The sequence below is a fragment of the Chlorocebus sabaeus genome, chromosome 25 (genome assembly GCF_047675955.1).
Source record: "Chlorocebus sabaeus isolate Y175 chromosome 25, mChlSab1.0.hap1, whole genome shotgun sequence".
NCBI lineage: Eukaryota > Metazoa > Chordata > Mammalia > Primates > Cercopithecidae > Chlorocebus > Chlorocebus sabaeus.
The window spans coordinates 1,278,243-1,305,955 of record NC_132928.1 but is presented as its reverse complement, the minus strand read 5'-3'; the positions used below and the strand labels follow the sequence as shown (position 1 = coordinate 1,305,955).

Here is a 27,713-nt window from a genome sequence, read left to right as displayed (position 1 = left end):
GAGATGAGGGCAGCAGGCCCCCACTTGGCACCTGAAGCTCTGGGCGGCTGGCAAGGACTGAGCCCTCTTCTGGCTGGAAGGGGCTGGGCCACCAGCTTGTGGGCTCCTCTCTGGCAGGCCCTCTGGGGGTCTTATTACCTCCCTGTCTCAGCTCTCACCGGTCTGTGAAGCCTTGTGCAGTCCACACCTGCAATCAACCCTAGCCATGGAGGTGGCTGCACCCAAGGTATCTCCACTTAGTGCCCCCCACCTGACATGCCCCACACTGCCCGGGCCTCTCCTCTCCCCACCATCCATCTGGTCAGGGGTCATTCGTGTGGTGCCTGCCCAAATCCTCTGAGGAGGGCTGCCTGCCTGGAGTGCAGGTCAGAATGGCTATGGGGTTGGGTTCTGAGACTTGACTTGGGGAGGCAGGTGGTGGACATAGGCAGAGTGGTCCTCAGGCATGTTGTACCTCCCTGACCTCCTCCTGGGCTCCTCGCTCCTCCCTCCTGCCCACCTTAGGACCCTCGGGCTCCTCGATGGCTTCCCTGGGCTGGAACAGGCAGGTCTGGTTCTCAGTGGCTGTGCATACCGTTCCTCTGTGGGGCCCTGCCCGTCCCTGCTCCCGCATCCAGTGGACTGTTGTCATTTCTTCCCTAGGCTCTGGGACTACTCCAGACGATGCCCTTGGGCAGGCTATTGTAGTTCTGCCAGTCCCTGGGCAAACAGGGTCTGTCTGCGCTAGCCCCTGTGAGCTCGTCTCTGCCTGCTTAGAGGAGAGCTCTGGAGGCGCAGCTCCGCGCGGCTGTGGGCAGGGCTCTCCATGCGCTGGTCCAGGTGTGCCCTGCCTGGCCTGATGTGCATTGTCTGCACGTATCCTGGCATTGCTGTGGGAACGGCACTCTGCGCTGTTCTCCATGGTGCTCACATCTAGCTGTGATGCGCACCTTGGGAGGTGCTGCGGGGTGTGGCTATGGGCGTGGCTCGCTGTGGGCGTGGCTCCCTGCTTGTGGTGACCCAGGCGCTTGCCTTGAAGGTGCAGTCCCTTGTGGCTGAGGGCAGGGCTCCTTGCGTTGGTCCACGGTGTACTCCTCTGCCCGGGTAAGGCTAGCTCCGTCATGCAGCCCTTTCTGGCCCACGCACTTGGTGAGCTGGCATGCACCCCTGCCTCTCTCCCTGCAGGCTCCAGGAACACTCGGAGGAGGTGTCTGGCTTTCTCCTGGAGTGTGACAGCTCCGTGCAGGGCGCACTGCAGAAGCACCTCGCGCTGTACAGGATCCGGCGGAAGGTCACGGTGGAGCCGCACCCGGAGCTGCGAGTGTGGGCGGTGTTGCCCAGTTCCCCTGAGGCCTGCGGGAATGCACCGTTGCAGGAGAGTGCAGGGGCTGCTGCCATCCTCATCCGCGACCCGCGAACAGCACGCATGGGGTGGCGGCTCCTCACCCAGGACGAAGGCCCAGCCCTGGTGTCGGGGGGCCGGCTCGGGGACCTGTGGGATTATCACCAGCACCGATACCTGCAAGGTATGGGCAGGGTGGGCGCGCAGGACTGGATTGCACAGGTGGGGCTAGACGATGTTCAGTTCTCGCTGGTTTCCCTCCTCCGATCCCTGCAGGCGTTCCTGAGGGGGTCGGAGACTTGCCTCCTGGGGTGGCCTTGCCGCTGGAGTCCAACCTGGCCTTCATGAACGGCGTGAGCTTCACCAAAGGCTGCTACATCGGCCAGGAGCTGACAGCCCGCACCCACCACATGGGCGTCATCCGCAAGCGCCTCTTCCCTGTCAGGTTCTTGGACCCCGTTCCTGCCAGTGGCATCACCCCCGGTGCCACGGTGCTGACTGCGTCAGGACAGACTGTGGGCAAGTTCAGGGCCGGCCAGGGCAACGTGGGGCTGGCCCTGCTGTGGTCAGAGAAGATCAAGGGTCCTCTGCACATCAGAGCCTCTGAGGGTGCTCAGGTGGCCTTAGCCGCATCTGTGCCAGACTGGTGGCCTACAGTCTCCAAGTAGCCCGAAGCCTTGGCTGGTGCAGGCTGATGGGGAGGCTGGGGCCTGGGGCCTCTGTCCTCTGTCGGGGGTCTTCCCATTCCATCTGTCTGCTGTGCTTACTGGATGGGAGCCCTGGTTCCCATCTGGGAAAGTCCCCCTTGTAGGTGCCCTGCCTGGCCCCGCCCATGCTCAAGGGCCCCAGGCACGTGGGTTGTTTTCTCGCTGGGCTTCCTGTGGCCCCAGAGGAGCCCACTGTGTGAGTGCTGAGCTCCAGGTGGCGCTGGGCCCCAATTGTGGCTCCACACAGGGTTGTCTGGGAGGATGGGACAGTGTCTCTGGCCAGCACTGGCAGCTTCTGTGCCTTGCACCCCACTCTGCCCGGCATGAGCCTCATGGGGGGTTGGTCCCTGTGCCTGGAAGCTGGGCGGTGTCCAGGGTCTGCAGGCTGGGTCTCGGGCTTTGGGAGTTGTTTCACCGTGCTTGTTTCCAGCATGTCTCAGGGTGGGGTTGTGCGTGGTCTAGAGGGGTCTGGGACATTGGATCAGGTGGCATGTATGTTTCTGTGCATGGAGGAGCACACAGGGCTGAGCCACCAGGTATCCCATGCTGGAGGCTTGTGGGAGGCTGTGCCCATTGTCCATGTTTCCCCACCTCTGTTCCTCCTCAGAGCCCTCCAGGAGCGTGGGGTGGGGCCAGCGCAGGGCTCAAGAGCCAGCAGGGCAGAGTTCTGCATGTGTGTGCTGGGTTTTGGCACTGCCTGTGTTTGCAGTGAGAGTGACTTGCTGTCAGTCGTGGAGTGCAGCCTCCTGTTCACCCACTGGCTTCCCCCTTCCCACTGAAGTGTGAGCTCCATGTTTCAGGGCATTTATTAAAGAGTGAGCCACAAGCAGCCCCTTGGGAGCTCTGGTTTCATTTGGGGGAGAGGGAGGCGGGGACTTAGTTTCTGGGATCTGGCTGATGACCCTGGGAACAGCTGTCCCTTGAGAATGCCTAGACCTACCAGATGAAGCACTTGGCATGGCTGCAGGCCAGCAGGGGAGGCCTCAGAGGCCCAGGCTGGGCATGTGGGTGCCGAGTCTGCAAAGGACAGCCCCATGGCTGTGAGCTGTTGGCTGCAGGGCACAGGGCCTGGGGGGCAGGCATTTGGGCCACCAAGCTGGACCTTAGGGTGGTCACGGAGGGCCAAGCAGGCAGGGAGCCTGTGCAGCCATCCTGGGGGGCCACAGGTGCTCTCTAGAAACCTTCAGCCATGGCAGTTTCAGGGCCAGGGGTCTAAAGGCAGCTCTGAGCTGCTGTGTAGTTTGCCATCACCACGGAGAAGGGTGTAGAGTGGATGCATGGGAGGAAGTGGCTGCAGCTGGAGGGAAGAGGAGAGCTGTCCAGTCCCACCTGCTGCGGTAAGCTCTCCTGTGGGCAAGGAAACAACTAGGTGGCCCTGACCCCTTGGGGTCCTGAGAGCCGGTGGCCTTCAGCCCCTCTTGGACAGGTCATGCTCTGGAAGTCCCCAGTGCAGGATGGATTGCAGACCAGCATCCCTGCAACCTTTCCAGCTCCACCGGCTGCTGCTTTAAACTGGCATGGAGACATTTGATCAGCTTCCCGGCCAGTTTTCTCTCCAGCTCAGCCAGGAGTGGATGCCTGTGGCCCGTGTCACCAAGAGTTGGTGTCTCCTGCATGAGGGGCATGCACCCCTGGAATGAGGGTCTGTGCCTCGAGCCCAAAGTGCCCTGGCTCCCTCATCTGCCTGAGGTTGCCTGGCGTTCCCAGCAGGACCTCCTTGAGTGCTGCAGCATCTGGGAGCATCCTAGCCTGTCCCGTGGGTGTGGCCAGGTGGTGAGCCAGGAAGGAAGCACGCCACTCCAGAGTGAGGTGCTGCCTGAGCCATCCTGTGCCCCCTCAGTGTCTTCAGGTCTCTGCAGGTGTCAGGATCTCAAAATACTTGGTTCATATCAAACACATTCCGTGTTCTTCTGTGTCCTTTTTTTTTTTTTTTTTTTTGAGATGGAGTCTTGCTCTGTTGCCCAGGCTGGAGTGCAGTGGCACAATCTCGACTCACTGCAAGCTCTGCCTCCCAGGTTCCAGTGATTTTCCTGCCTCAGCCTCCTGGGTAGCTGGGACTACAGGCACATGCCCCATGCCTGGCTAATTTTTGTATTTTTAGTAGCGACAGGGTTTCACTATGTTGGCCAGGATGGTCTCGATTACAGGCGTGAGCCACTGTGCCCAGCCTTTTCTGTGTCTTTAAAAAGGAAAGTATCAGTCAACAAAAGAGCCCTTCTGTCATACAAACCAAATCAGTTTTCACCAAAATGTCCTTAGTCCTCTCAGAAAGGCCTGGCCTTTAAGACCTTGGAAGCAGGCCCTAAAGCGCATCAGCAGGGTCAGAGCTTTGCGTTCCGGAGCACTGGGGTCTGCTGAGAGCTGGTGCAGCCGCTCCAAAACTGCACACTGCTCTTCTGTCTGCTTTAGTTTATGTTGTAAAAACATAGGAAGTTAGTGTGTGTGTGTGTGTGTGTGTGTGAATTCAAGGCATAAGCTACAGTTGTGTTATGTGGGTATAGTGCATGGTGGTGCGGTCTGGGCTTCTTACCTTCACCTCTCCTGCCACCCCTCATTAGAGTCCCTCATGTCCGCCTTCTGCCTTCCACTTTCTGAGCTCACATTGCCTGTTGGGCAGCTCCTGCTTATGAGTCAGGATGTGTGGTGTTTGACTCTCTGTTTCTGAGTTGTTTTACTTAACACAGTGTATAGTGCATCTTTAAGAAAGCATGCTTATATTTTCCTTTCAAAGCCAGGTAAGGTTGGGTATGGTGGCTTATGCCTGTGATCTTTGGGAGGCTGAGGCAGGAGGATTGCTTGAGCCCAGGAGTTTGAGAGCAGCCTGGGCAACGTATCAAGACACTGTCTCTTAAAAAAAAAAAAAAAAGTTAGCCAGGCATGGTGGAGCCCAGGAGGTTGAGGCTGCAGTGAGCTGTGATTGTGCCACTGCGCTCCAGCCTGGGCAACAGAGCAAGACCCTGTCTTAAAACAAAGAAAAATAAAAAAGAAGAGAAGTTGCAGTTGGTAGTATTTCCAGAGCCCAGCAGACAGTGTAGAAACTGTGAGAAACCCACCTCCAAATCAGGCCTTTGATAGAAAACATCCTAAGAAGTATACGTTCATTGTAAAATCATCATCATCATCATCTTCTAATCCCCAAGGAGACAAGCTCCCTGTTCTGTGTTCTTGTATGAGACAGTCAGTAAAGTGCAGCCTGAGAGGAGAGGCAGGAGCCCAGGAGAGATTCTGCCAGACCTTTCCTGGCGCTTCCCCAGGAAAGGCAAGGTAGGGCAGGTGTGTGGCTGGCGAGCTGGAGTGATTTCCATGGGCTCCAAACTGTAGGAGTGGTCCTTGGCTGCCTGAGTGCTCTGGCTAGATAGAGGTGGGCTCTGGACTGATGAGGTTGCATCACAGAGGCTGCACCCAGCTGGGCCCTTATCTGTAAGGATTGGCTGGTCTGGGAGGGGCAGTCTCCCAGCCAGAAGGTGGAATTTTTTTTTTTTTTTTTTAAATGAGACTGCCATAAAACAGGAAGTTTTGTTTTTGTTTTTGTTTTTTTGTTTTTTGTTTTTTTTAAGATATCAAAACATCCTAAGGTACAGGAAAGAAATTGTAAACACACACACACAGTACCATAAACAAGGCCCAGCAGAAAGACATACAGAAGCACACACACCAATATTCTGATCCTAGAGTAAGCAGACACATCACATGGAATGAGGATGTTTAATATATTTAAATAAAACAATTTATGCACAGGAAGCAAGAGACTATAAAAATGACCAAGCAGATTAAAAAGAGAACTTGTTGAAATAAAAATAGAATATTCTAAAAAATAATCCATGGTGTGTTTCCTGAAGAGTTGGGAACTGTTTGAAGAAATGACCCCAAAGTGCAGCTGGAAAATATAAGATGGGATAAGAGACAAGAAGACGGAGAATTTAGTATGGCATCTGCAATTTACGAGTAATTTCAGAAGGAGGGGAAAGAGAATATGGGGTGGAGGCAAGTATTCAGAGAAATACGGCTGAGAACTTTCCCAAACTGATAGGAGCCCCTGCTCCTTAGGTTCAGGAATCCAGTGGCTCCCAAGCAGCATAGTTAAGAAGCTCTACCAAATAGTCATGTCTTGGTGAAAGTACAGAACCTCATGACAAAGAGATCTTGAAAGAAGGCAGAAAAGAAAGAGATTATCTGGAAAGAAGAAAATAAGTGGTTTATTGAAAGCAACAGTGGAAGCCAGAAAGAAAGTAAATAATATCTTCAAAGTCCTGGGAGAAAATAGTGATAGCCTAGAATTGTGTACCCAGAAAAATACATCTTTCAAGAATGAGGGGCCAGACACAGTGGCTCATGTCTGTATTCCCAGCACTTCGGGAGGCTGAGGCAGGTGGATCACCTGAGGTCTGGAGTTCAAGACCAGCCTGACCAACATGGTGAAACCCTGCCTCTACTAAAAATACAAAAATTAGCTGGGCATGGTGGCATATGTCTGTAATCCCAGCTACTCGGGAGGCTGAGGCAGGAGAATCACTTGAACCCAGGAGGCAGAGGTTGCAGTGAGCCAAGATTGTGCCATTGCACTCCAGTCTGGGCAATAGAATGAGACTCTGTCTCAAAAAAGAAAAAAAAAGGCATTTTCATACCAGGAAACCATCCTCACTCCTGAGTTCGCTGCCGGCAGAGCCTAAAGCGTCTAAGGCATGTCTGGGCTTCTGGCAAGGGATCCTGTGGGGAAGCTGGTGATGGAAGAAGGAATGAATAGGCAGGAGGGTGGATTTGTGGGCATGTCTAAAACACCACATCTAGAAGCTTCGACTTAGAATGCCTACTTTTGGAGTTTATAAAAAAGATGCCACATGTGAGTTGGGAGAGAGGTGCGCAAACCTACAGTGTTCTATAGTCCTCCCCCTGGTTGGAAGGAGGGCATGGACACTGACTTTAGCATCTGTTACTAGGCTTATCAAAGTTTTCAGATAATCTCTAAAAGAATGGAAATTTATCTTCCAAACTATAGAGGGAAGACCATGGAATTTAAAAGCCAGTCCTTCAAGGAGAAACAAACAAACTCACAATTGTAGTTGGGAGGTTTTTTTTGTTTTTTTGTGTTTTTTTTGAGACAGGGTCTCACTCTTGCCCAGGCTGAAGTGGAGTGGCATAAACACACTACAGGCTCACTACAGCCTCAACCTCCTGGGCTCAGGTGATCCTTCTGCCTCAGCCTCGTGAGTAGCAGGAACTACAAGTGTGAGTCATCACACTCGACTAATTTTTTCTTTTCTTTTTTTAACTTTTTGTAGAAATGGGGGTCTCACTATATTGCCCAGGCTGGTCTTGAATTTCTGGGCTCAGGTGATCTTCCCACCTCCACCTCCCGAGTAGCTGGGACCACAGGGGCATGCTAATTTTTAAAATTTTTTGTTTTTAAATGCTAGTCTTCAACTCCTGTCCGCAAGTAGCTGGGATTTGGGCGTGAGGCACTGTGCCAACTTCATGTTGAAATTGAATTGCCATTCTAACAGTGTTAAGAGATGAGGCCTGTAAGAGGTGATTGGGCTGTGAGGGCTCCACTCTCAAGGGTGGAGTTAATGTTATGAAAGGGTGAGTTTAGCCCACTTGTGTCTCTCTTGCCCTCCAGTGTTCAAAGCACCATCTTGGAGGCAGAATTCCCAAGTCTGCCAGTTCCTGAACCTTGGACTTTCCGATCTCCAGAACTGTGAGCCAATAAACTTCTGTTCCTTATAAATGAGTCAGCCTCAGGTATTCTCTTGTAGCAGCACAAATGGAGGCAGACACTTTCTTTACCAATCGCATGGGAGGCCCACTCCTGTGAGCTGCCTCCAGCTCCCCAGGCCACAGACTCCATCCGGGCTCACCTGGAGCTGTCCCTGTCTCATCTGGAAGCTCTCCCACTCCTCTGCCAGCCTGGGCATCTCCGCCCAATATGAGTGATGGTGGCTGATTCCCTTGCTTTAGCAATCTGGGAATAAGGAGTGTTTGCCTGTTCTCATTCAGGGGTCTCTGCATCTCCATACTTGCACAGATTGTGTGTACATACATTTTCCAGTCTTTCTGGTAAACCCCTGGGGTGGAGCTCTGGGCCACAGGGCAGGAAAGCTCAGTGTTGCTAGGAACTGGCAGACATTTTCCCAGAGTGAGTGCAGCATTTACATTCCCACCAGAAGTGTGCCAGGTTCCTGTCGTCCTGCGTCCTCGACAGCACTTGGTACTGTCGGTCTTCTTAGTTTCCATTTAGAGATGTAGTGTTTAAGTTTTGAACATCTTGGGTAAACGCCTTGATTTGGGAAAAGTGAGGAGAAGGGTCTTTCTGGCTATGGGCTGTGGAGACCCAGGGCAGTGCTCCATGTGGGGCAGGGAGCCCAAGCTAGGACTGTGACTGGGCTGTGGGCACCTGGCCATCTCCAGTGTCCCCGTCTTTCATTTCCCTGACAATGATGCTAGCTTAGTTTGTGCACACTGGCATTTGTGGGAGAAATGAAGGATTACTTAATACATTTTGTTTTATGTCAGACTCTCTCACAGTGAGAAGTTCTCAGGGACAATAATAGCAGGGGGTCATGCTGAAGAAAAACTGGGAGATGGCTGAGCTCTGGTCCATCTTTCATTGATTCATTGATTTCTTCATTCAACCGTGTATTGAATGCTTATAGCCAATGAAAAGAAAATACAAGGTACATGTTATTGCTACGGGCTCTATGGTGAAAAATGAAGCAGGAAAACTGGACAGGATGTGTGTGGTGGGGACAGGGTGTGTGTGGTGGGGACTGTGTGCGGTAGGGACAGGGTGTGTGGTGGGGACAGGGTGTTTGTGGTGGAGACGGGGTGTGTGTGGTGGGGACTGTGTGTGGTGGGGACGGGGTGAGTGTGGTGGGGACGGGGTGAATGTGGTGGGGACGGGGTGAGTGTGGTGGGGACGGAGTGAGGTGGGGACGGGGTGTGTGGTGGGGACAGGGTGTGGTGGGGATGGGTTGTGTATGGTGGGGACGGGGTGTGTGTGGGGGACGGGGTGTGTGTGTGGAGTACAGAGTGTGTGTGGGGAACAGGGTGTGTGATGGGGACAGGGTGTGTGGTGGGGACAGGGTGTGTGGTGGGTGGAGTGTTTGAGGTGGAGACAGGGATGGAGTGTGTGAGGGCACTGGAGGTATGGATAGCGGTTGGATGCCCAGCTGGGGGTAGGCAGTCTGGAGGGTCCTGGATTTGGGAGCTCAGATGTGTGGGCCACACAGACATGCTGGAGAAGGGCATTTGGGGAAAACGGCTCCAAGGGGTGGACACCTGCCCTCTGGCCTCACCAGCTGTGGACAGGTGTGTGCTGATTGTGTTTCTGGTCTTTTCAGGAGCTCGTGCTGGGCTGCAGATATTGTTGTTTTTTAACTGAAACTTTATTGCCCACTGGACATGGTGGCTCATGCCGCCTAATCCCCACCTAACCCTAATCCTAATCACAGCACTTTGGGAGACTGTGGTGGGAGGATCACTTAAGCCCAGGAGGTCAAGACTGGAGTGCTCTACAATCGCACCACTGCATTCCAGTGGGGGACCCTGTCTCAAAAAAAAGAGAAACTTTTGTTGCCATAATAGTTGTTGTAAGAAAGAATACAGAGCGATCCCTTGTTCTCTCTGCCCAACTTTTCCTAACAGTGAGTCTTTGCAGAACACCACAGTCTCACACAAGGACATGGACTTCGATGCCATCTGATGGCCTTACTCAGCCTCTGCCCATCTCACTTCGTATCCCCAGGAAGATCCCTGTGTGGCCCTTCCACACCCATGGCTCTGACGCCATCTTATCCCTAATCCCTGGCAACCGTAGCCCATCTTCCATTTCTAGAATTTTGTCATCTCAGAAATGTCATATCCAGCTGTGCACGGTGGCTCACGCTTGTAATTCCAGTACTTTGGGAGGCCGAGGTGGGCAGATCACTTGAGGTCAGGAGTTCAAGACCAGCCTGGACAACATGGTGAAACTCCGTCTCTACTAAATATACAAAAATTAGCCGGGTGTGGTGGCACACGCCTGTAATCCCAGCTACTCAGGAGGCTGAGGCAGGAGAATTGCTTGAACCTGGGAGACAGAGGTTGCAGTGAGCCAAGATCGTGCCACTGCACTCCAGCCTGGGTGACAGAGTGAGACTCTGTCTCCAGATAAAAAAAAAAAAAAAAAAGAAAAGAAACGTCATATCCGTGGGGTCATTCAAGTGCCGCCTCTGGCACAAGGACATATCCTGGAGCTCTCTTCCAGCTGTTGCGTAGTTTATTCCTTTTTGTTTCTGAGTTGTTTTTCCTAGGGTGTGAGCCCCGTCTGTTTTCCCATCTGCCCATTTGTTTTGGGCTGAATCATGTCCCCCTAACAGTGTCATAGGCTGAAGCCATCATCCCCAGGTACTCGGAATGTGACTGTTTGTAGACACAATGTTCACAAACGTGATTAAGTTAAAATAAGGTCACATGGGGGGGGCCCTAGTTTAATCTGACGGTGTCCTGATAAAAAGAAGAAATCTGGACACACAAAAAGACCCCTGGGGTGCACGCAGGGAGGAAAGGCCATGTGAGGGCTCGGGAAGAAGGCAGGGGCTGCCAGCTGTGGAGAGAGGCCTTGGAGGAACCAGTCCTGCCCCCTTGATCTCGGACTCCTGCCTCCAGGACTGGGAAAATCAGTGTGTGCTGGTGGCCCAAGCCAGTCGAGGCAGCATTGAAAGACACATGGGTTGTTTGCAGTTGTTGCTGTTACACCTAAAACTGCCACAAATATTCATGGTCAATTTACTGTGTGAATGTGTGTTTTCATTTCTCTGGGCCTGGAAGTGTGATTGCCGGGCCATACAATAATTGCCTGTTTTGTTTTGTAAAAAACTGCCCAGCTGCTTTCCAGAGTGTCAGTCCCGTTTCACCTTCCACCAGCAGTGTGAGTGACCTGGTTTCTCTATGTCCTCCCCAGCACGTGGGGTGGTCACTGCTTTTTGTTCTCCCCATTCTGATCTAACTGTGGTGACCTCATGCTGTGATTTCAGTTTGTATTGCCTTGATGGCCAGTGTCGTCGAACACCTTTACATGTGCTTACTTGCCATCTGTACATCCTCTTTGGTGAAATGTTTTTTCCCCGTTCTCTCTTTTTTTTTTCTTTTTCTTTTTCTTTTTTTTTTTTTTTTTTTTTTGAGGCGGAGTCTTGCTCTGTCGCCCAGGCTGGAGTGCAGTGGCACTATCTCCGCTCACTGCGAGCTCCGCCTCCTGGGTTCACGCCATTCTCCTGCCTCAGCCTCCCGAGTAGCTGGGACTACAGGCGCCTGCCACCACGCCCGGCTAATTTTTTTGTATTTTTAGTAGAGATGGGGTTTCACCGTGTTAGCCAGGATGGTCTCGATCTCCTGACCTCGTGATCCACCCATCTCGGCCTCCCAAAGTGCTGGGATTACAGGCTTGAGCCACCGTGCCCGGCTCTTTTTCTTTCTCTTCTTTTCTTTTCTTTTTTTTTTTTTTTTTTTTTTTTTGAGATGGAGTCTTGCTCTGTCGCCCAGGCTGGAGTGCAGTGGCACAATCTCAGCTCACTACAACCTCCACCTCCCAGGATCAAGTGATTCTCTTGCCTCAGCCTCCCAAGTAGCTGGAACTACAGGCGCCTGCCACCACACCTGGCTAATTTTGTATTTTTGGTAGAGACTGGGTTTTGCCATGTTGGCCAGGCTGATCTCGAACTGCTAACCTCAGGTGATCCACCCACCTGGGCCTCCCAAAGTGCTGGGATTATAGGCGCAAACCACTGCGCCTGGCCATTTTTTGCCCACTTTCTAATTGGATTGTTCATTTAATTCTCGCTGTTTAGCATGTCTTTTTTATTTATTTATTTTTTTGAGACAGGGTCTGGCTCTGTTGCCCAGGCTGGAGTGCAGTGGTGTGATCTTGGCTCACTGCAGCCTCAACCTCCTGGGCTCAAGTGATCCCCCCGAGTAGCAGGGACTACAGGTATGAGGTGCCACACCCCGCTAATTTTTGATTTTGTAGAGATGGGGTCTCACTCTGTTGCCCAGGCTAGTCTTGAACTCCTAGGCTCAGACAGTCTTCTCACTTTGGCCTCCCAAAGTGCTGGGATCACAGGAGTGAGCCCCCACACCTGGCCTCAGTAGATACTGTGATACCATATGTCAGATCCAGTCGATTCTCATTATTTGGCAGTAGTTACATCCGTGAAGTCACACCAGGATTGCTGAAATAGCAAATTCTTATCCATCATTCAGCAGAGAAATACTGGCAAGGCGCCTGGGAGCCTCTGGTCACATTTAATCACCTAGTCAATGCATAGCCTTGCTTTAGGTGTGTTTTGTTTGAAGACACCTGGTTTAATACAGATTGCTGGTGCATTCATGTGCTTACGGCCTGGGGGCACTGTAACTCATGCTTATCTAACACAGTCTTCAGGAGGCATGTCATGGCCCTCCTGCACCTGGGACGCCAGGTGGTACTTCAGCATTGTGCTGGGAGGTGCCTTTAAATGCGAAATCACCCACAAAAAGCACAAAGCACGAATGTGTGGAAAATGTGGCACTAAATAGACCATGAAATGATGCTTCACAATAAGCCAAAAACCACAGGCAGGGTGCAGCCTTCTCCACCCGAGCTGGGAAGGAGTGTGCCGGGCCACGCAGAGTGTCTCACTGCTGCCAAAGTCCGCAGACGACTCTAAACACTCCCAGAGGATTAATTTCGGGGTTACAAGTATATTTTATTGAACAGAATGCACAAATGACAATGGGAGACGGTGTCTGGGTTGCAATATTTTCTTCCCGTCAGCAGGATGCCCTCTAGTCCTCTTCACTGCGGCTTTCACAGAGCAAACGCTGTTAACATTTTGATGAGGTCCAATTGATTAAATTTCCCCTTTATGGATCATGCTTTAGGTGTCGGCTTTAAGAACTCTTTGCCTAGGCCTAGATTCTGGCCATTTTCTTCTTTTTTTTTTTTTCCTTGAGACAGAGTCTGACTCTTGTCGCCCAGGCTAGGGTACAATGGCATGTGCTTTTGGTTCACTGCACCTTCCGCCTCCTGGGTTCAAGCGATTCTCCTGCCTCAGCCTCCCGAGTAGTTGGGATTACAGGTGCCCACCACCACGGCCCGGCTTATTTTTGTATTTTTAGTAGAGGTGGGGTTTCACCATGTTGGACAGGCTAGTCTCAAACTCCTGACCTCAGGTGATCCGCCCGTCTCGGCCTCCCCAAAGTGCCGGGATTATAGGCGTGAGCCAGTGCACCCAGCCTCTTCTATATTTTCTCTACAAGTTTGTAGTTTTATATTTTCTGTTTAAGCCTGTGATCCTTTTTTTTTTTTTTCAGTTGATGCATATTTTTTGGGTACATGTGATAATTTGATACATTCATACAAGTTGTAGAGATCAAACCAGTATACTTGGGGTGTCTTCATCACCTTCACCATTTGCCTTTATGCTAGAAACATTTGAATTACTCTCTTCTAGCTATTTGGAAATGTACAATCAAATATTGTAAACTACAGTCACCCTACTGCTTTCTGAAACAGTAGGTCTTATTCTGTCAAACCAAGTATTTGTACCCATTAATCAACTTACCTTATTTCTACCTCCCCACCCTCCCTGGCGTCTGGGACCCACCAGTCCTCTCCATCTCCATGAGGTCCACTGTTTCAGCTCCCATATGAAATCAAGAACACATGAAATTGTCTTTCTGTGCCTGGCTTATTTCACTCAACATAAAGACCTCCAGTTGCGGGCCAGGCACAGTGGCTCATGCCTGTAATCCCAGCACTTTGGGAGGCTGAGTTGGGCAGATCACGAGGTCAGGAGATGGAAACCATCCTGGCTAACATGGTGAAACCCCATCTCTACTAAAAATACAAAAAATTAGCTGGGCGTGGTGGCACACGCCTGTGGTCCCAGCTGCTTGGGAGGCTGAGGCAGGATGATCACTTGAACCTGGGAGGTGGAGGTTGCAGTAAGCCGAGATCGTGCCACTGCAGTGGCACGATCTTGGCTCACTGTACTACTCCAGCTTGGGTGACAGAGTGAGACTCTGTCCCAAAAAAAAAAAAAAAAAAAAAAAAAAAGACCTCCAGTTCCATTCATGTTGCTGCCGGGGATAGGATTTCCTTCTTTTTTTATGAGTGAATAATGTAGTATACATCCACTGAGTATAAGTACCATATTTTCTTTTTGTTTGACCTGGAGGCTAACTCTGTCATCTAGGCTGGAGTACAATGGCGCGATCTCGGCTCACTGCAACCTCCATCTCCTAGGTTCAAGTAATTCTACCTGAGCCTCCCGAGTAGCTGGGATTACAGGCACCTGTCACCATGCCCAGCTAATTTTGTATTTTTAGTAAAGGTAGGGTTTCACCATGTTGGCCCTGGTGGTCTTGAACTTCTGACCTCAGGTGATCCTCCCACCTCGGCCTCCCAAAGTGCTGGGATTATATTTTCCTTATAATGTGTATATAATAATGTATATAAGTACCATATTTTTAGATATAAGCCATTTTCACTGCAGTGAGATGATACTTCAGTATAGTTTTGATGTGCATTTTTCTGATGATCAGTGATGTTGAATATTTTTCTGTAAACCTATTGATCATTTGTTTGTCTTCTTTTGAAGAATGTCTATTTGAATCTTTTGCCCATTTTAAAATCAGATTACTGTATTTTTTTTCTGTTGAGTTGTTTGAGCTTCTTATATATTCTGATTATTACTCCCTTGTCTGATGGGTAGTTTGCAAATATTTTCTCCCATTCTGTGGGTTGTCTCTTCATTTTGTTTTCTTTGCTGTGCAGAAGCTTTTTAGCTTGGTGTTTGCTTTTGGTTGCCTGTGCTTTTGAGATCTTACACAGGAAACATTTGCCCACACCAATGTCCTGCAGAGTTGCTCCAATGTTTTCTTCTAGCAGTTTCATAATTTCAGTTCTTACATTTAAGTCTTTAATCCATTTCGAGTTGATTTTTGTATATGGTGAGAGATAGGGGTCTAGTTTCATTCTTCTGCTATGGATATCCAGTTTTCCCAGCACCATTTATTGAAGAGACTGTCTTTTCCCCAGTGTATGTTCTTGACACCTTTGTCAAAGGTGAGTTGTTTGTAAGTGGTTGGATTTCTATGTGGGTTTTCTGTTCTGTTTCATTGGCCTATGTGTCTGTTTTTATGCCAGTACCATGCTGTTTTGGTTACTATAACTCTGTGGTATAGTTTGAAATCTGGTAATGTGATGCCTCCAGTTTTGTTTTTTTTCTTAGGATAGCTTTGGCTACCCTGGGTCTTTAGCTGGGTGTTTTGTGGTTCCATATAAATTTTAAGATTTTTTTTCTATTTCTGTGCAGAATGTCATTGGTATTTTGATAGGGATTGCATCAAATCTGTAAATTGTTTGGGCTAGTACTGTCATTTTAACAATATTAATTCTTCCAATCCATCATCAGAGAATATCTTCCCATTATTTGGTGTCCCCTTCAGTTTCTTTCATCAGTGTTTTATAGTTTTCCTTGTATAGATCTTTCACTTTGGTAAAATCAATTCCTAGGTATGTTATGTTCTTTGTAGCTGTTATTATCCATGGGATTGTTTTCTTGATTTCTTTTTCAGATTGTTTGCTGTTGGCCATGCTCCATGTGGAGATAATTTTTGTATAAGGTGCAAGGTTTTGGCTGAGGTTCACTTTTTCCCTTTTGTGACTGTTTAGTTGCTCTGGCACCATTTGTTGAAAGGGCTGCCCTTCTCCACTGCATTGGAGCTACACCTTTACAGAAAGGAATCAGTCTTGCATATTTGAGGGGGCTTTTTCTGGGCTCTGTTCTGTCCCATTGATGTGTGTGTCTGTCCCTCAGTGAATGCCACACTGCCCTGTTTCTGTGGCCGTGTATGGTAGAAAGACTCACCAGCAGGTACAACAATTCCTCCCACTTCCTTCTTTTCTTTCAAGATGATTTTAGCTGCTGGGGGTGGTGGTGGCTCACACCTGTAACCCCAGCATTTTGGGAGGCTGAAGCGGGTAGATTGCTTGAGCCCAGGAGTTCGAGAGCAGCCTGGCCAACATAGTGAGACCCCGTCTCTACAAAAAGAATACAACAAAAACAATAAAAATTCACCTGGCATGGTGGCAAACACTTGTAGTCCCAGCTTCTTAGGAGGCTGAGGTGGGAGAATCGCTTGAGCCTGGGAGGTCAAGGCTGCAGTGAGCCAAGATTGCGCCACTGCACTCCAGCCTGGGTGACAGAGTGAGACCCTGCCTCAGGAAAAACAAACAAACAAAAAACCTAGAAACAAAAAAATAAATAGTTTTAGCAACTGTTGTGCCTGTGCCTTTCCATATAAGTTGTAGAAGTAGCTTGTCTATGTCTATGAAAACCCTTGCTGGAATTGTGATAGGAATTGAATTAAGTGTGTAGATCCTTTTGGGGAGCACTGGCTTATTCTGTGAAGTGGGCGATAGTCATGGCCCCTCGTGGCTCCCATGTGGCCCCAGTGGAATCCCAAGATTCATGACACAGTCTTCCTTTTCTTTTAGGCTCCGATTCTTGAAGTGCTACCAGATAGGCAGCATCCCTATGGGGTCCTTGCCAACAAAGCCCCTCTGTGACCATATTTTGGTCTTTAGGTAAGAAAAGCCTGGGGCTGTGTGACTGTGGCTGAACTGGAGTGCCACAGGGCTTCGACAACTCTCAGGACGTCCTCTGGATCCCTGTGGCCTGTGTCCTGGCCACATGCCCCAGAGTTGGTCCTCATGCCTCATGGCCCTGCTATTATTTCTACATTGGGAGAGCCAACCGGTGGGGCCCAGGGAGTGTGGGCAAGATCACCCAGCATTCAGATCAGGGACAATAACAGGCGTGGCCATGGTCCAGCAGAGGACCAACAGTTACAGCTGGGAGAATTAATTTAATGTGACCCCTGACCTTCCTCCCCTGACCCTTCTGAGAAATCTCAGAGCAGCGTCTTCTGAACCAGTGGCTTCTCTGGTTCATTTTGCTGTGATACAACAGGATGGGCTTCCCGGGCATGAGTCCCGGACGTGAGTCCCAGGCATTTGGCTGCATTTCTGAGGCTGTGGTCACCAGGGAGCAGCCACGTTCTCCCGACGAGTCCCTGCAAGTCAAGTCAGAGCCCAGCTTTGTGGTCTCAGCTCACTTGGGGTCACTTGAGGTGGCCTCTGGGTGGGGACACCCCAGTGCCCTTGAGAATGGAGCCATCTGTGTCCAGTGGTGACCATGGGGTGGCATTGAACAGAGGCGTGTCCCATGTGCCTGGCTGGAATGCAGGAAGAAGAGTTCTCAGAATTGATGAAATATGAGAAATGAATTTAAAAATTTTTTATTTTAAAAAATTATGGTGAAATACACACAAAAAGTACCCTTTTAAACCATGTTTAAATGTCTCATTCAGTGGTATTCAGTACATTCACGTGGTTGTGCAGCCACCACCCATCTCTAGACCCCCTTTGTCTTCCCAGCCTGAAACTGTTCCCATCAAACGCCAACTCCTCATACCCTTCTCAGCCCCTGGAACCACCATTCTCTCTTCTGCACCTGTGACTGTGACGACTCCAGGGGCCTCTTATGAGTGGAATCACATGGGATTTGTCCTTTTGTGTCTGCTGCATTTCATTCAGCATGTTGTTGTTATAGCCTGTGTCAGCATCTCCTTCCTTTTCAAGGCTGAATGCTATTCCATCATGTGGATGGCCCGGATTGTGTGTATCCACTCATCTGTGGGTAAACACGTGGGTTGTTTCCACCTTTGGTTACTGTGAGTAGTGGTGCTGTAAACATGAGTGTGTAAATATCTCTTCAAGACCCTGCTTTCCATTCTTCTGGGCAAGGCTGGGCATGTTGGCTCACACGTGTAATCCCAATGCTTTGGGAGGCTGAGATGGGTGGACCACTTGAGGCCAGGAGTTTGAGACCAGCCCAGGCAACATAGTAAGACCCCCATCACTACAAAAATAAAATGAAATTCCTCTGGGTATCTATCCAGAAGTGGAATGGCTGGATTATGTGGGAGTTTTGTGTGTCATTTTTTGAGGAACCTCCATCCTGTTTTTTCATGATAGCTGCAGCATTTTACATTCCCAGCAACAGTGTACAAACATTCCCCTTTCTCCACATCCTTGCCAACACTTGTTATTTTCTGCTTTTGGATGGTGGACATCCTAATGGATATGAGGTAATTTCTATTTTATTTTATTTTATTTTATTTATTTTATGTTTTTTATTTTTTTATTTTATTTTTTATTTTATTTTATTTTATTTATTTTTTTTAATTTTATTTTTATTTTTTATTACTGTTTTGAGCCTGGGTCTCACACTGTCGCCCAGGCTGGAGTGCAACCTCTGCCTCCCAGGTTCCTGCCTCAGCCTCCCGACTATCTGGGATTACAGGCGTGCACCACCATGCCTGGCTAATTTTGTATTTTAGTAGAGATGGGGTTTCACCATGGGGCCAGTCTAGTCTCAAACTTCTGAGCTCAAGCTCACCTGCCTCAGCCTCCCAAAGTGTTGGTATTACAGGCGTGAGCCACTGTACCGGGCCTGGTACAAGGTAATTTCTCATTGTGGTTTGATTTGCATTTCTCTAGTTATTATGTTGAGCACCTTCCCATGTACTTTTTGGTTGGTTGTGTGTTTTCTGTGGAGAAGTGTTTATTTGAGTCGTTTGCCCGTTTTGAGATCAGATTGTGTGTCATTCTGTTTATCCATTCATCTGATGCCTGGGCTGCTTCCACCTCGTGTCCATTGTGAGAAGTGCTGCTCACATCACCCCCGGTGGACAGACAGTTCATTCTGTTTTCAAGCAGTCACTGACAGTGTTGCAACTGGCCCTCCTCACAGCGTCGCAACGTACTTGAGGCCAAACCCAACCAGCCCAGGAAGGACCCCCGGGTGGGGGCCCATAGGGTACTGGGTCTGCAGTCTTCCACTGTGGGGCAGGGCAGGGGTACTGTTCAGAAACTGTCCTTAGCGGAGGAAAATGACGCTTTTTTCCCTGCAGTCCCCAATAAGCGTTCTGCTGCAGAGAATGGAGGGCTGGCTGAGCCTGGGTGGGCTGTCCCACTGCGAGGGGATTCCAAGAGGTGAGGGTTTGCATTCCTCCTGCGGGTTTGCATTCCTCCTGCGGGCACACAGCCTGCGGGCACACAGCCTGTGGGCACATGGCCTGTGGATACATGGCCTGCGGCCTGGGCGCCAGGTGGACGGGTCAGCAGAGGCGTTTCTTGGATTTAATGTCCCGACTGGGAATGGGTTGAGCCCCCTCTGTGTATTGGCCACACCTGTTCCTTTCCTGTCACAGGCCTTTCCAAGTCCCTTGTCCTTCTCGCTGAGTTTGTAGGCATTATCCGTGTATCCTTGTCAATTCTATGTATTGCCTGTATTTTCTGTCAGTGTGAGGCTTGTCTTTCACTTTCTTTAATGGTGTCTTTTGGGACAGGAGTTTTTAATTCCAATGCAGTTAACTTTTATTTATTTTTCTAAAGGTTTGTGCTTTTTGTGCCTTGCTTAAAAATTCCTTCCCCGCCCTGACCTCATGATAGTAACTTCTAAGACTTCTGTAGTTATACCTTTCTATTAATGAATGAATGAATGAGAGGGTATCGCTCTGTCACCCAGGTTGGAGTGCAGTGGCGCGATTATGGCTCACTGCAGCCTTAAATTCCTGGGCTCAACCAATTCTTCCACCTCAGCCACCCAAGTAGCTAGGACCACAGGCATTGCACCACCATGCCTGGCTAATTTTTGTAGTTTTTGTAGAGACGGGAGTTTGCCATGTTGTCTAGGTTGGTCTTGAACTCCTGGGCATAAGCAATCTGCCTGCCTTAGCCTCCCAGAGAGCTGGGATTCTAGGTGTGAGCCACGGCGCCTGGCCTAGACCTTTCTTCTGTAGATTTTTAATCTACTTGGGGTTGGTGTGGCTGTATGGTGTGAGGTAGTTTTCTGGTTGACATAACTAGCTGCCCTAACACCATTTACTGAAAGTTCATCTTTCCCCACTGATCCAGGGTGCCACTTTGTTCAGATTCCATGCGTTCACCTGTGTGAGTTTGTTTCTGGACTTCTCATTCTGCTCCACCCTTTCTGTCTACTTTTGTGCTGGTAACCATGATGTCTTAATTACTGTACCATGAGGATCGTTCTTAGTAACTGGCATAATGCTGTCACAAGCTAAGGTCTTCTTCAAATAACATCTTGACTTACCTGTGTGAATTTTAGAGTCAGATTTTTTACAGTCTGTTTTCACACATACTCATGCACACACACAATAGCATTTTGATCAGCATTGCATTAAATGTGTAGGTCAAGTTGGGGAGAACTGACATCTTTGTGTTACTGAGTTTTCAAGTCCAAAAACAGTGCATATCTCTCTGCTTATTTATGCCTACTTTAATTCTGCAAAGTTTGTATAATTTTTCTGAAGTCCTTATATATCTTTTGTTAAATGTATTTATTTAAAATAATTTTAATATGTGGCAAAAGGCATCCTTGCGAAATTGCATTTATCTAATTTTTTGTTACTGATGTTTAGAAATAAATTTGCTAAACTTTAAATGTTTGGGCTTTTACTTTAGACAATCATCTGATCTTAAATTAATGACAGTTTTGTTTGTTTCTGGTAATCTGTACATGTTTAGTTTTTTCCCATTCCTTTCTCTGATGGATCAGGTTAAATAGGGGTGCTGGTGCCTCACTCGGCTCTTGATCTTAAAGGAAAGTTCATCATTGTTTTACCACTTGGTCTGGTGGTTGTTGACATTTCTTGGTAGGTCCTCTTTTTGAGGTTGAGAAAGTTATTATAACTGGAAATCCTAGTTTGCTAAGAATTTTTTTTTTGTAAATCACAAATGGTTGTTGAAGTTTATCAGTTTTGGGGAGTATGAATTGAAATGATGATTATGTTTTTTGAGGAACTTGTCCATATCACCTGTTTTCAAATTTATTTTTACAAATTTGATACAGTTTGGATCTGTGTTCCCACTAAATGTTACATTGAAATGTAGTCCCCAGTGTTGGAGGTGGGGCCTGGTAGGAGGTGTTTGGATCATGAGGGCAAATCTCTTTAACACCTAGCTTTGATCCTCTGAACTGGAGTCCTGCATCCTTGAGACAACCCCACACTCATGATGGAGTGAGAATGACAAAGGCAAACAATACCTCAACATCACCATGGAAACCACTGGGACCTCGGGAATCATAAGAGGGCCCCAGGGACCCACAGGCTGCTGGGATCACACTTTGAGAACCACAGCTCTGCTGTTCTGATCAGCTCCTTTTACTTGGGCTCTATTTAAGATTTCGTTTTAAAGTAGGATTCAGGAGCCAGGCTGAAAAGTTCAGGATGAAGGGGGATGCCTGAATCCTAGGCCTGCTGCTCAGTACGTGTTTGAGGCTGCTCCTGTCCTGAACTCAGCTGGGACCTGTTATTTTTTAACTGAAAATGGGATGTGTATTTGTTGAATAAAACTTAACAGTACAGAAGCACACAGAGTAAAAAGCCTATCCATTTTCTATATTCTTGAAGGTCACCATGGTCAGCAGTCTGTGCTCACTTCCAAATGCCTCTGTGCGTGCAGACACAGATGTCTCTACTCACACACTTATATCCACACACACCACCTTCAAGTGGCCCTTTCCCCATCTTAGCTGGGGTTGCACCCTCGATGTTCTGCAGCTTGTCTTTCCATGCTGGGTACAGTTGTCATGATGGTGAATTTTATGTGTCAGCTTCACTGGGCCACGGGGTGCCCAAACATTTGGTCATACATCATTTCGGATGTATCTGTGAGGATGTTTCTGGAAGAAATTAGCATTTGAGTCAGTGACTGAGTAAAGCAGATTGGTTTTCCAGAGTTGGGTGGGCCTCGTCTAATCAGTTGAAAACCTGAATAGAACAGAAAGGCTGAGTAAGATGGAACTCCTCCTGCCCGAATATTTTGAGCTGGGGCATTGATTGGTCTTTTCCTGCCTTTGGACACAAACTGAGACATTGGCTCTTCGTGGGTCTTGAGCCTGCTGACTTTCGGGCTAGAATGGTACCGTGGGCTGCCTGGGTCTTCAGCCTGCTGACTGCAGATCTTAGGACTTCTCAGCCTCCATAGTCATGTGAGCCAGTTCCTTATAATCACTCAGTCTATCAGTCTGTCATCTATCTATCAGTATCTATCAGTCATCCATCTCCATCCATGTATCCAATCTATCTAGATCCATCTATCAGTCTTCTGTACCTACCTGTCAATCATCTATTTATCATATGTATCCATCCATCCATCTCATGTATCATGTATCTTACTGGTTCATACAGAACCAGTGAGAGACACTTATATCCATCTCCTGTTGTTTCTGTTTCTCTGGAGAATCCGGACTAATACAGATGTCATCCCCAATCAGTGCATGAGGGTCCACTGCATTTTTTTCTGTGATTGCCCCCACCTTTGACAGACCTGTCCTGTGATTCATTTGATTCTTCCCTTGGTGATTGAGTTTGTTGCCAGTTTTTTTTCTTTTTTTTTTTTTGCCAGCATCAGCTGTCTTGAATATTCTGTTTTTAAAAACCTTATTTTGTAGAGACAGAGTCTCCCCGTGTTGCCCAGGGTCGTCTGGAACTCCTGGCCTTAAGCAATCCTCCTGCCTCAGACTCCCAAAGTGCTGGAATTACAGGCATGAGCCACTGTGCCTGGCCTTGAATATTCTTGTATCTGTATCATAGTGCATGGGTAAGAATTTCTGTAAGTCACCTGTGTAGCAGACATCTTTTTCAACATTTGTTTTTGATATCTTTTGTTGGATAGTCATTTTACATTTTAATGTAATTAAATTTATTTTTTTTCCTTATTTGGGATGTGTGCTCTTTTGGTGTGTCTTGAAGAAATACTTTCTTGAAAATGTTCTCAATTGTATTCTAAAAGTGTTTGTTTTACTTTTTTTTTTCAGTAGAGTTTTAAAATTTATCTCAGCTTAATTTTAAAAAATTCCATCCCCTACTACCCCCACAGACCCTGGCCACCATCAGTCTACTTTCTGTTTTTATGGATTTACATATTCTGGATATTTCATATAAATAGAACCATACATATAGCCTTTTGTGCCTGGCTTCTTTCACTGAGCATCATGTTTTCAAGGTTCATCCATTTTGTAGCATGGATCAATAGTTCATTCCCATCTGTGGCTGACTAATATTCCATTGCATGAAAAACCATATCTTGTTTATCCATTTGTCTGTTGATAGACATTTGGGTTGTTTTCATCTTTTGACTATTGTAAATCATGCTGCTGTGGACAAGCAAGCATGTATAAATTTTTGTGTGGACATATGTTTCAATTCTCTTGGGTATTTATCAAGCAGTAGAAATGATGGATTATATGGCAACTCTATGTTTAATCAGCTTGAGTTTTGTGTATGGCATTGTATTTATTTCCTAGGTCTGTTGTAACAAATTGAATGGCTTAAAACAATAGACTTTATTCTTCCATAGAGGTCCCAAATCAAGGTGTGGGAAGGGTCATTGTTCCTCCAGAGGTTCCACGGGACGATCCTTCCTTGCCTCTTCCAACTCTCAGTGGCTCCAGGTGCCTCTGGGCTTGTAGCCACATCCCTCCAGTCTCTGCCTCTGTCTTCACATGGCCACTCTCTTCCTGTGTGTCTCTATCTCTGTGTATGTCTGTCTCTGTGACTAAATTTCTCCTTCTCGTGAGGACACCAGTGATTGGATTAGGGCCCACCCTGAGGACAGCATCTTAACTTGATTGCATCTGCATAGCCCCCTGTCCCATCCACAGGTTCTGGGAATGAGGAGTTCAACATACCTTTTTGGGAGGACACCAGTCAACCCATGATAAGTGTGAAGTAGTACTCCAGTTTTATTTCTTTTTAGAAGAAATAAACAGCTTCCTGTGTAGGTTCTTAGCACATTCGAGAGTCAATGCTTAGAGAGTAGAGACTGTTTCTTGCTGGGACCGTTTGCACATTTTCCTTAATGGCCCTGTTCTCTTGACTCTTCTAGATGGGCTAGCCCTGGCGCTGGCTGTTGAAGAGCTAGCAGTGGCCACATGGAAGCCCTGGACAGCTTAGTGGTGTGCTCTACAAATGACTCTGTCCAGGGCATCCCCCAGCACAGCAGTGGGACAAGAAGACAATGACGGGATGTTGCATGAACCCTCAGAACCTGATATCCAGGAGAATGAACATGAATTGGGATCTTGAAGTTCTTCAGAAAGATCAGAGTGAGCAGTGGCCCTGAGTCACTCTGTAGCAGTCATGGCAGTGAGAAGACCCACTTTCTAACCATAATGGAATTGCAAGATTGCCAAATTAAGTCACCCAGTTAATTGTGGCCCTTAATTTTACTCTAGGAATCTGTGCTGTCCTAATCTTAGCATTTCCAGGGAGACATGGCAGCTGTTGGGGGCAGGAGGAATCACTGTGTTCCATGTGACCACCAGTTTCTACAGGCTCTAATTTTAAATTATGACAGGGAGAGAGAAGGCTGAGAACCATGCTGCTGACACTGAGACAAGGGTTCCCAGAGATTCATTTTCCTTGGACATGGCAAAAAGACTTTGCACAGCCTTTTCAAAGATTTGGCAAATACTGTGGGCCAATTTTTATATGCATTTTTTGGCATTTATTTCAGTGGATGCAGAATAAATTATTAAAATTCCTGCACTTACTTTACATTAAAAAAAATTCTTATACAGGCTTTGCTTCATGAAACCCTTTATCAAGTTGTTTGGTTATTTTTTGATTTTCACCCGAGTTGATAATTGCAACTGAATTAATCTTGAACATTGAGAAAACAGTAAGGACCCATGAGAGAATTTTTAGAAGTCAACCAACAGTATCCCAGTCCTCGCCAGCAGGTGGTTTAAAGCATCTTTCAGAATTTGAAATCAGTTTTAATGATGGTCACTAACATGAATCATGTTAACATAATTTTAAGCATGTTACACTTAATGTTCTGATTGAGTGTTTTTAAAGATTCTGTTTTAATTGCTGTTTTGGTGAGAAGAAATGATTCAGGAGGTCTGTGCTTTGTTACCTGTACCCACGTGGTGCTCAAGGTTGGGTGAGGGAAAGATGAGCAGTTAAATGCACAGAGTGGGAAATCCAGATCATCAGAGTCATTTAATTTTGTTTTGGACAAGAAACGGTTTACATGCTGAATCAGTCTGCCTTTTTTTTTTTTTTTTTTTTTTTAAATCCCATTGTCTCATGGTATCCATTGTTTCCAATGAGAAATCAGCTGTTAATCTCAGTGGGCTGCCCTTATATATGAGGAACTGGTTTTCTTATGTGTATGTTGGTGTGCCTAATGGTGTCCCATATTTCTTTAAGGCTCTGTTCATTTTCTTCATTCCATTTTTTAGATTGCAGAATCTCTATCAATCTATCCTTGAGTTCTGACTCTTTTTTTTCCCTGCCAGTTAAAAACCTACTATTGAACTCCTCTATTGAGTGTTTTATTTCATACATTGTACTTTTCAACTTCAGAATTTCCATTTGGTTGTTTTTATAATTTCTGTTTCTTTATTCTGTATTTGATGAGACATCATCATTGTACCTCCCTTTGCTTCTTTAAGTGTGGTTTCCCTAAGTTCTTCAAACATATTTATAATAGCTGCTTTGAAATCTTTGCAAAGTCCAACATCTGGATCCTCTCACAGTTTATGTTGTCTGTTCTCCCTTTCCCTCCATTATAGGTCATACTTTCCTGTTCTTTACATGCCTTGTAATTTTCATTTTTTGTTGAAAACTGGATATTTTAGGCAATATATTGTATCAACTCTGGATTCTGATTCAATTCCTCCCTCTCTTGGATTTCTTTTTCAATTGTTTGCTTATATATTTGTTTAGTGACTTGGCTATTTACCCTGCAGTGTGACACGCCTCAGAAGGTGTGGTCTTTAGCATGCACAAAGTCACCCTGGGATGACAGTGATTTTAGGATCTCTCTCTCTCTCTCATTAGACTGGGTCTCACTCTGCTGGCCAGGCTGGAGTACAGTGGTGTGATCATGGCTCAGTGTAGCCCCCACCTCCCAGGCTCAAATGATCCTCCTACCTGAACCTTCTAGGTAGCTGGGATTACAGGTGTGAGCCACCATACCCAACTGGTCCTTCAAAAAATTTTTTTTTATAGAGATGGGGTCTCTTGATGTTGCCCAGGCTGGTCTTGAACTCCTGGCTTCAAGCAATGTTCCCAGCTCAGCCTCCAAACTGTTGGAATTACAGGCATGAGCCACTCTTCCCAGCCAGGAGAGCTCTCTTTGACTGTCTCTTTCCCTAGTCCCTCTGTTAAACTGTCTTATTTAATGCCACCCACAGCTGTTAATATTGGCTGATTAATCTACTGTTTTGAGTAATGCCCTGGGAACATAAATTCCTCCATTGTCTTTTGGTCAGGGGGTCATTTTTGTTTTGTTTTTCTTTTTAATTTATTTGTATTGATACATAACTGGGTATTTATCCAAAGGAAAGGAAGTTAGTATATCAAAGGGCTTCCTGCACCCCCATATTTATTGCAGCAGTATTCATAATAGCCAAGATGTGGAACCAACCTAAGTGTCTACCAGTGCCTGAATGGATAAAGAAAATGTGGCATATATATACAACGGAATGTAATTCAGCCATCAAAAAGAATGAAATCATGTCATTTGCAGTAACACGGATGGAACCGGAGGTTATTATGTTGAGCAAATAAACCAGGCATGGGGGTCATTTTGACCCGGTCTTTGAGGTTTGTTCTGACCCAGGACATTCTTCTTAGCTGTGTCCTGCTGAAGTTCCTCTGGTGAACTAGCTGGCCTGAGATTGAGCTTGTTGGTCTTAGGTAAGAGGAACAGTTGTTTTCAAGAGCACCCTTAGGGTTGAACTTCTTTTCCCATGTGCTGTTTCAAATAGTCAGTTCCTATGGGGAGTGCTTTAGAACTTGCTGTTCTTACGAACTTCTTTTCCCCTTTGGCAAATCTTGGAGTCAGTTTTCTGGGCAGTGGCAGCCTGTGGTCTTCGTGGTTTGCATCAAAGACCAGATATACATGTCCTTTGATTCCATAGACCCTGAACTGTTCCAGTAACCCAGCTGTGGAGTATCTGACTGGGAGCTTTGTGACAAGGCTTGGTGGTATGCAGAGTCGGTTTCCAGTAAGATTCTGCAACTATTTTTCTAAAGACACACACGTACCTGTTTGAGCGGGAGCCAGGCATGGCTGACTTCCCCACAAAAGGGATAGGGCTGGGTGTCACTAAAAGCTGGGCCCTCTGCTCACGAGGCTCTCACACCATCTTAGGAGTGAAGCTGACAGGCCTCTCAGACTTGGCCTTCTCTGGCACAGGTAGGATTTAAAAATGAGGCACAGACTCTTCCTATGCATGTGTGACATGCTAGAGATAGGGCCTTTAAGACCACATTCAGGGCCGGGTGTGGTGGCTCATGCCTGTAATCCCAGCACTTTGGGAGGCTGAGGCAGGCGGATCATGAGGTCAGGAGTTTGAGACCAGCCTGGCCAATACTACTCTACTAAAAATACAAAAATTAGCCATGTGTGATAGCACACAGCTGTAGTCCCAGATACTTGGGAGGCTGAGGCAGAAGAATCGCTTGAACCTGGGAGGTGAAGGTTGCAGTGAGCCTAGATTTCACCACTGTACTCCAGCCTGGGTGACAAAGCGAGACTCCTTCTCAAAAACGAAACA

General features: G+C 47.5%; 1 protein-coding gene across 4 annotated transcripts in view; it reads left to right on the top strand.

The window, feature by feature from the left end:
- Positions 1-25,809, top strand: part of IBA57 (iron-sulfur cluster assembly factor IBA57) — a 33,079-nt gene extending 7,270 nt beyond the window's left edge. For 3 of the 4 annotated variants that reach the window (XM_007988181.3, XM_007988184.3, XM_037985458.2), the window contains 2 exons: positions 1,165-1,505; positions 1,598-4,904. In XM_007988181.3, coding sequence (XP_007986372.3) covers positions 1,165-1,505; positions 1,598-1,989 — 733 coding nt within the window. In that variant the 3' untranslated portion in view covers positions 1,990-4,904. Of the gene's footprint in view, positions 1-1,164; positions 1,506-1,597; positions 4,905-24,025 lie in introns of those variants that run through there. The other variant, XM_007988182.3, reaches the window with a different exon arrangement.
- The last annotated feature ends 1,904 nt before the right edge of the window (positions 25,810-27,713 follow it).